Source organism: Sebastes umbrosus, chromosome 7 (assembly GCF_015220745.1).
Source record: "Sebastes umbrosus isolate fSebUmb1 chromosome 7, fSebUmb1.pri, whole genome shotgun sequence".
NCBI lineage: Eukaryota > Metazoa > Chordata > Actinopteri > Perciformes > Sebastidae > Sebastes > Sebastes umbrosus.
This window is the reverse complement of record NC_051275.1, coordinates 7613331-7623131: the sequence shown is the minus strand read 5'-3', so window position 1 is coordinate 7623131 and position 9801 is coordinate 7613331. Positions and strand designations below refer to the sequence as shown.

The 9801-nt window shown below is 39.0% G+C and overlaps 1 protein-coding gene across 1 annotated transcript; it reads left to right on the top strand.

The window, feature by feature from the left end:
• The first annotated feature begins 1295 nt into the window (after positions 1-1295).
• On the top strand, positions 1296-7862 carry LOC119491953. Its single transcript, XM_037776237.1, is given in 1 exon segment — positions 1296-7862. A coding segment is annotated over 1 exon segment (3762 nt). The 5' UTR covers positions 1296-3218; the 3' UTR covers positions 6981-7862.
• The last annotated feature ends 1939 nt before the right edge of the window (positions 7863-9801 follow it).

Below are 9801 nucleotides of genomic sequence, written 5' to 3'. Positions count from 1 at the left end.
GCTTTTCCACCATGTTGTCCAAGTATCTGTTTTTATGTTTTTTATTTTTTCCCACTCACAATGTTGTTTGGTTACGATTGCCCAGAAGTCATTATAGATATTTAAATCAATATCCTCCTCACAAACACTAACCATACACTTCCACGACACACACACTTATCTTTTTTTATATATTTACTGTATTGTTATTGTTGTTATTATATATATCTTGTCCTAATTGTTTGTTATCACTATTATGTAGTCATATTATTTCTTTATATTAATATTGTCTCTAAGTGGAGGCTTCAGATAAGCCCAGTGGATTTTTTGCCTCTTCCTGCACTTTATATCATTCATTTTATTTTTTTGTCATGTTGTATAGTCTTAAATTGTGCAAAAACAAATACAAAATTCACTCACCACTGCTGTTAACTGAAACCGTCATCATTAAACCATTCAAGGAGTTACTGTCACTTCGCTTTATAAGTGGGCGGTAGTAAATATATTATTTAGGAAATTTACTATGAAGATTAATTACAACCACTAATCCACAATGCTAGAATACGACGATACCATTTACTGTATATATAATAATGATTAATACATTATGTTACATACTGTATATGCTTACAGTGTGCTCTGGAATGATCACTTTCTTCTCTTTCTAATTTCCTCAATGTCTTCCTTTTTATCTCCATATCTCGGTCCAAGTCCTGCAGGTTTTTTTGTGGTTTTAAACATCGACTCTTTTTAAATAAATCACTTTTTTTCATTGATATTTGCACTTCTGCAAACGATATTTGCTTTTTTAAGTGTGTGCTGTATGCCTACAGGCATCTGACAGTTTGTCAATTCTTTAAAACACATTAATTAGCACAGCAGGAATTGTGCATGGTGTGCCCCATTACGTGTAGGACACAACGAGAACGAGTGTAGGACATCCACACACCATGCAGAATGAAGAACTGATATGTGTTTTAAAGAATTCACAAACTGTCAGATGTCTGTACAGCACACACTCAACAATACAAACTGAGGGTATTAGAAAGAGAAGTAAGTGATAATTTCAATGTTCACTGTAAGTATACACAGTAACACAATGTATTAATCATTGCTGTGTGTTTATCCCCCAACAGACCAGTGATCCAAGAAAAATAAAAGGATTGTGGTGTCCTCTCCCTGTTGTTTCATGAATATACAGTACACTATATAGTTACTGGTCCAGTGAACTTTATCAGCCATTCCTAGTCAATAATATATTCATCAAACCTCTAACAACAATACAGAACAGCTGTGTTCATAAACTGTAATAATGATTATCACATGAATGATTAAAAAAACAAAAATGAATGATGATCACAATGTTAAAAAAGTACTCAACTGAATGATGGTATGTATTCAGTACTTGTTTTTATTAGCCTGCATTAAAATATGGTATTTTAATGCAGGCTAATAAAAATAAGGCAAAATACATGCATAAGGTCATGGACTAACTGTAAGAAACACACTGGTTTCTGATCGGAGTGACTGCTGACTGGACAGATAAGACACCAGGATAAATGAAGCCTGGCTGTTAGCCTGGTCTGGAGCAGGCTAGCTGCACAGAATAAATCTCAATGGTAATTTATGTGCCACTGCGTTCGTGAAACCGAGTCAAGGCTAAACTGAGCCAGGATAACTGTAAAACCCCGGCTTAATCCGTCATCTTGGTTTTGTGAAACAGGCCTCAGGAGAGCTACAATAGCAGCTACGATGCTGCTTGTTGTGTCGCGGACATGCAGCCACGTTCCCAGTAAAAGTCTCCACCGCACATTCAGTTTAGTTTAGCAGATTGCCCGCTGTGTGTCTGCCCGGATTAACGATAGCGATTGGCCGACAAACAGTGTGTGTTTTTGTGCTTCGTTAGCATCTGTAGCTATGCTGGTAGCTTTGTGCTCGCTGCCGCTCTGTCATTGCGGCGTGACTTTACCGAGTCTACGACAGACCGTATGTGTGTGGCGGCGGGGAGTGTGGGTTTGTCGGTGGCGTTCTAGCTGTGAACGTAGGTGTAGCAGACAGTGTGTGTACAGTTTATTTGTCGGTGGATAAATGCTACGAGGCTACAACTCGCTCCCCTCAAGCGAGCTTGAGATACCAGACCCAACTGCCTGTATCTTGTAACTCCGGCTCCGTCTCTAAAGGTGGACCAGCTTTTCTCCTTAAAGAGACAAGCCGCTCCTGAATTTTTCTCAGCTTTTTAATTAATTATTATTATTTTTCTAACCGTTTTAACCGATAGCGTTAATCGGTTAAAGTTCTTAACGTCGGTTAACGGTTAAATGGTTAATTATGAACATCCCTAAAATAAACTCAGCAGTTAGATATTTTGTGTGTCGCCTTTTTCTGCAAGAGATTACCAACTTGTTTTAAAGGTGTTATTGATAACATTGATAACATTCAGCCACTAGATGTCTCCCTTCTCCGTTCCATTGCGTTGACTTCGCAACAAGTGGTTGCCTGTTCGTTGTACAACCTGCATATTTTATGAGACTCAGACAGTCATGTGAAGTGATGAATCCTTCCTGGTAGAATAATGAACTCTCTCTGCAACGTGTACCTATACATTAGCTACAGATTTAGGTTACTTTGTGTGGTGATGTTTCAAGATTCAAGTAACAGTCTATGGTAATCTGAGGATATGGCTGTCTAGTTTTACGTAACATTTAGCTTGTCATAAGCAGTGGTGTAGTGCAGAGTACGCGCAGGTATACGGCGTATACCTACTTATTTTTCAGGCGACTTCTAAATCCACTCTGGTGCACATCTTCGTTATACATGTTTGAGGGAACTATAACGTTAAATGTAACTGGACTCAACTGTCACTAATGCTAAAATGCTAACGTAGCTCCTCAGGGATTGATGCTGTTATTTTTCTCATTTTGACAACCAAGCCAGTGACAACACATTAGTTAAGGTTGGAAGGAATATGGCTGTTGGTAATTGCTGTTGGTTTTGTTTAAATTTACGGAATTGTAATTTTATGGGTTATTGTTGTTTGGAACAACCGCCATTGCTTCTGCTAACACTGTTCAGATGCTTTGTTGGGCCAATATCCAATGGGAAGCCTCGCATGAGCAACCTCGTGCTCAACATTCGGACTAGTCATAATGTCGTTTGAGATAAATGCAACTATTACTTTTCATTTAACATAATACATTTTACTAGTATGCTAGACATGCTACTAGTCAGCCCTACTGATTATGTTAAAAGTGCTTGACATACAGATTAACTTCCTTACTTCTTTTTTGGCAGGCATGACATTGTGGGACTGCAATGACCTGGAAAAAGATACAAGAGAAAGACCAAAACCTAGCAGTGACTTTGAAATAGTTGCATCTGAATCAATTGCAGATAAATCTTCAGCGCTAAAGGTTGAAGCCTCTCTGAAAGCAAGTTTCTTCGGTGGACTGGTTGAGGTTGAAGGATCAGCAAAATACCTGAACGATCATAAGACATCCAAAAGTCAGGCCAGGGTAACACTGAATTACAAAACTACCACAAAGTTCCAGGAACTGTCGATGAGTCATCTTGGAAGAGGCAATGTGACGCATCCGTATGTCTTTGATAAAGGATTAGCAACACATGTAGTCACTGGTATCCTTTATGGGGCACAAGCCTTCTTTGTCTTTGACCGTGAGGTGTCTGAAAAGGAAGATCATCAAGACATTCAAGGTAACTTGAAAGTCATGATCAAGAAGATTCCTTGCTTTGCGATAGAAGGTGAAGGTTCGCTGAGAATGGAAGACAAGGACAGAGAAAATGTTGAGAAATTCTCCTGCAGGTTCTTTGGAGACTTTTCCCTTCAGAAACCTCCTACATCCTTTCGGGATGCAGTGGAAGTCTACCAAAGTCTGCCAAAATTGCTGGGAGCCAATGGAGAAAACGCCGTACCGATGAAAGTCTGGCTGTTGCCACTGACAAGTCTGGATTCTTCTGCTGCTAAACTCGTACGTCAGATAAGTATAAGATTAGTTCAAGAATCCCAGAGTGTCCTGGAGGACTTCAGTGAGTTGGAAATGAGATGCAATGATGCATTTAAAACCACCACTGCACAGCATTTCCCACAGATTGGCAAAAAGATTAAAACTTTTAAAGAGATGTGCTCTGAGTTCAGACTGGAACTCTAACGAACCGTGGCAAAGAAACTTCCATTAATCCGAGGAGGTGGAGAAGAGGAGGCTGTGCTCGCTGAGATCTTGAAGAAGAGATGCTCTTCTCCTTTCAACAGCAAAAACCTGAATGAGTGGATGGACTGTAAACTGTGGGAAGTCAACACATTAAAGTCTTTCACCAACATGATGAAAAACACCAAAATCGTTCCATCTCAAAATCACCTGTATAAGGAAAGCCTCAGTGCAGAGCATGCTATGTGCTTTGTTTTCACCTCGCTGGGAATTGCTGAACCGTACCTCTCAACTTTATCAAACTACTTAAAACAAACACCAGATGACCCTCAAGATCCACGCACTCAGGATGTAGAGAAGGAACAATGGTACGCCTCAAAAGAAGTAGTAGATGTGATGAGGAATAAAGCAAAGCTCTTCAGTGACTTTGCAGAGGCCAACAAGGAGAACAAGAACATTAAATTCTTGACAGTGGGATTAACAAATGAGACACAGAAAGGTTCAAGCATCTACCTTTATAAAGATGGCTTTTTAGTCAATGACAACTTTGAGCCGCCTTCAAAGCCTGAAACGGTAACAGTAAGTGATATAAACCACAACAGTGTGACACTGAAGATTTCTCCACCCAGATTTGGAGCAGAAAACATCACCTCCTACTCTGTTGAGTACTGTGTCACTGGAGAGGATGGATGGAAACAGAAGACAGCATCAACAGCTGCAGAAGTCACAGTGAGCGATCTGAGTCCTGACACAGAGTATATGTTCAGATGCAGAGCAGTGACCTCAGCGGGTGTTGGGCCAGCCAATGAAGGTAGTGGTTCCATTAAAACCTTACCTTGCAGCCCTCCTGGAAAACCTCAAGTTGAACCAAACTCAAGTGAGATATCAGTTAGTTGGGAGAAACCTGCTGAGCTTGGACAAGATGTGTACATCTTGAGCTACATTTTGGAGTACGCCGTAAAGGACAACAGGGTAAAAGAGGAAGACGTCCAATGGAGCCAAATGATGTCGAGAGCTGAAAAGGCAATCATTTCAGGGCTTCAGTTAGAGACAGAATATGTCGTCAGGGTCCGATGTGATTGTGGTGTAGCCGGCAGAAGCAAAGAGAGCATCACTGTTAATGTCTGCACAACAAAACGTGAATTTGCACGTCTTGCAGAATTCCTCAAACATGTTAGTAAGAGAAAAAATTCTGGATCTCCCTCCCTTTACAAACTGCCTCTGACAGAAAACGATATGGACATCGATGGATGCCGGAGGTTTAACTTTGGCAAAGAAAGCATGAGGCAAAATCGCACAATAATGGTTCTTGGAGCGACCGGATCAGGAAAGTCCACTCTGATCAATGGAATGATCAACTACATCGTTGGTGTGGAGTGGAAGGACACTTTCAGATTTCAGTTAATTGATGAGGATCAGTCTAGATCGCAGACTGAAAGCCAGACCTCTGAAGTCACTGTGTACAAAGTCAACTACCAAGAGGGGTTTAAAATCCCCTTCTCTCTGACTGTTGTGGACACACCAGGGTTTGGGGATACAAGAGGAATAGGAAGAGACAGGGAGATCACCGAGCAAATCCGGAGACTTTTCACCTCAGCCAATGGAGTCAGTGAGATTGATGCAGTGTGTTTTGTTACTCAGGCCTCTCTTGCACGACTAACCGCAACACAGCGGTATGTGTTTGACTCGGTGCTCTCCATTTTTGGCAAAGATGTGGCAGAGAACATTGAGATGCTGGTGACTTTTGCAGATGGCAAGCAGCCACCGGTTCTTGAGGCAATAAACGTCTCCGGGGTTCCATGTCCAAAAAATGACATAGGGCTTCCGGTTCACTTCAAGTTCAACAACTCTGCATTGTTTGCAGACAACAGAAGCAGCAGTGACAGGGCCTGTGGCGAAGATTCTGATGAGGATGATGACGGCAACTTTGACGAAATGTTTTGGAACATGTGTGCCAAAAGTATGGAGAAGTTCTTCACTGCTTTGCATAAAATGGCAACCAAAAGCTTGCTAATGACCCAAGAGGTTCTAAAAGAAAGAAAGCGCCTTGAAACAGCCGTTGAAGGTTTGCAACCACAAGTTAGAGCTGGATTAGCAAAACTCGAAGAAATCAAGACAACCAAAGAAAAGATTAAAGAGCACGAAATGGTCATGACTACAAATGAAAACTTTGAGATTGAGGTGGAGGTCACAAAGTCGGTCATGAAACAGCTCACAAAGAAAGGAGAGTACATCACCAACTGCCAGAAATGTTCAATAACATGCCACTACCCGTGTGCGATAGCAGATGATAATGAAAAACGTGGTTGCGCATCAATGGATGGGACAGGGAGGTGCACCGTCTGCCCTGGAAAATGCATTTGGAGTTTGCATTTCAACCAGACCTACAGTTGGGATTATGTTCAAGTAAAAGAGAAGAAGACGCTGCAAGAGCTAAAAGACAAGTACAAAAAAGCAACGAAAGAAAAGATGACTATTCAGGAAGTGATCGAGAGGCAAGAGGAAGAGATTGCTCAACTCCAAGACATGATCGTGTCCCTCATGGATCAGTCGGCTCACTCTATAACTCGTCTGCAAGAGATCGCCCTGAGGCCTAACCCTCTGACCACTCCAGAGTACATCGATATGCTGATTGAAGGAGAAAAATCAGAGGCCAAAGAGGGTTACACGGCTCGAATTCAGTCCTTGGAAGCAATGAGGGACAAAGCAGACATCATCTCCAAAGTAAAACGACAGAAACTTACAAAAACACAGGAGGAATTGTCTGAAGAAAAACAGAAGAGGAAAGAAAAGAAAGGCTATCTCGAGAAATTTACAAATTATCTTTTTGGAAATTAAGGAAAAACATGACCTAATCATGTTAGCAGCACTGTGAGGTTCTTATTACAGTATAAATCAGAACAAAAGTGTTGGCTGGATGAAAAATGAGTCAAAAGTACAGCCGAGTCACGGTATGACCATCAGTATGTTGACGTGATTACAATTCATGTGTGCATTTCGTATTATTGATGGTAACATGCTAGCATTTTTTAAGGTTTCATGCTAAAGCTAGCATCATATGTTTGCACTAACATTTTGAGTTAGCATGCTGATTAGAAATCTGTCTGAACCAGCTGGTGGCGCTAGATTAAATCAGTTAATTATTGGGATGAAAATAATTAATTCATTGCTCCAAATTTCAGTTTTTAAATTGGCTAAGAACCACACCAACCTGGATGTAACCTGAATGTTTGTTTAAATGTGAAATATTGCTTCTTATTTGACACATATAATGTCATTAATTGTTGCCACACAGATGTTTGTCCTCATATTTTTTTATTAATGATCTATTTAGTACTTACAATATACTTTTAATATTTAGAATCACTCTAACTATATGCTAAATATTTATGATTTGCCAGTTAGATGTCTGTAACAAAGATGGTTAACACAATTTCTGTTTATTTTGCATAATTAAATTGTAGCTCTGATGTATCGTTAGTAGGTTAAAGCTGCTTTAACATGTGTCCTATAGTTTAACAACATGATGCATTTTGAGTGTTTTTCTTCTTGTTTTGCTTCTTTTTTTAAAGAAAAGACGTAAATGATCTCATTGAAATTTGGGTACATGTTAATACCAGACATGGTAGTAAATACGCTTGGTTTTACTGGAAAACGAGTTTGAATATTTCAATGTTATGTGATTGAGTGGTTATGAATAAATTGTAATATTTAGTTGAATATGTGTTGTTGTCTTTCTGTCTCATCAGCTATATTTATCTACTCTAAACCATCGTCTTCTTTATTATATCACAGTTTATTGCAGGTAATGTTGATATTTCCAGGTCAAGTTTAAGTTTCACGAACTGCAGCAAAAGGTCTACTTTCACTGCTGATACTTTAACAACATGAAGCTGATAATACTTGTTTACTTTTACTGCTGAGACTTTAACAACATGAAGCGGAGAATACTTGTTTACTTTTACTGCTGATACTTTAACAACATGAAGCTGAGAATACTTGTGTACTTTTATCGCTTGTCCTTCACCTCCAGATATGTAAATGGGTTCTATGGGTACCCACGAGTCTCCACTTTACAGACAGGCCCACTTTATGATAATTACATGCAGTTTTATGATTTCAGCATATTGTATTATGCTAAATGCAGTACCTGTGAGGGTTTCTGGACAATATCTGTCCTTTTTTGTGTTGTTAATTGATTTCCAATAATAAATATATACAGACATTTGCATAAAGCAGCATATTTGTCCACTCCCATGTTGATAAGAGTATTAAATACTTAACAAATCTCCCTTTAAGGTACATTTTGAACTGATTAAATGTGCGATTAATTGCAATTCAATATTTTAATCGATTAACAGCCCTATCCACAGCAAGTCTCCAACATACCATGCTTCATTCAAATGTTTATTTTTGCTTTCATCTCTTTTTTGTAAATATTTTTCACCTATCAAGTAGATCGATGTTGTAAGAAATATTAAGAAAATAAAGGAGGAAGTAAAACATCTTAATGGTAATACAAGACGGCAGAAAGTCTTTACTCACCGTGTTTTATTCCTTTAACGTTTGTGTTATGTATTTCATCTTTTATTAACTTGATTTACTGAAATTCAATCTAGTCTGAAACATTGACGCCGATGTCCTGATTTTTATTTTTAGACTCCTTTTCGTCTCATTAACAGTTTTAGTTGATGATCCCTTCTGACGGAAGTTAAATCTTTAATTTTAACCTTCATGAACAGATTAATTTTGTTTTAGATAAAAACACGACAGAACAACTTATTTTTCTTCTGAATTAGATTCTTTTGGTTTGAATACAATGTAACTGAGACTCCCCTAGTTCACAATAAACAGCACAGAGACTGTGAAACAAACACATACTTGTACAGTGTTGTACATAAATAGGTACACATAGTATACTATTGTACATGTAAATATACACAGTGATGTTGAGGTCTGGACTCAACTTGCTTTTCATACTTTTTTGAGCAGATAAACTGGCCAGAAAATAACTTTTTTTTCCACAACCTGTAAGAGAGAAACTTAAACCTAAACATCATGGTGACATCTGTTGTGATAATGACTGCTGTAACAAAGACTAACGTAACGTATACAAGTATTAGTATCACTGAACACCATCAGTGTCGAGCTGCCACATTAACTCTTCAACTGTAACAATGAAATAAAACATAAAATAAAAAACACACTTAAGCAAACAGTCTACCTGACGGACAGATGCCACACATCTGTTATCTGGCTTTTCTAGAGAGGTGATGCTCCCGAGGGGTCACGTCAACGCCACATTCGCTCCAAAAGAACTCGTTTGTGTCGTCCAAGTACAAGTCGGAGGGTAGAGTGTTAACGCGGGGGTCAGCAACCTTTACTATCAAAAGAGCCATTTTAGAGAAAAAAAAATCTTTCTGGAGCCGCAAAACATTTGATTTCCTTCATCAAGCTGAACATTTAATGGACGGATTTCCTGCTGATTTAGCGGAATTTTATAATTCAGATTACCACCTCGTCACAGAGAGAAAGATTATCAGACGACTAAATCTGTCAAAGTTAACGTGATAATAACACAAATTGGTTTTAACGCCACTAATTTCTTTAACGCATTAACGCAACTGGTTCAGTTTTAAAGCCATAGAGAAAATACTGG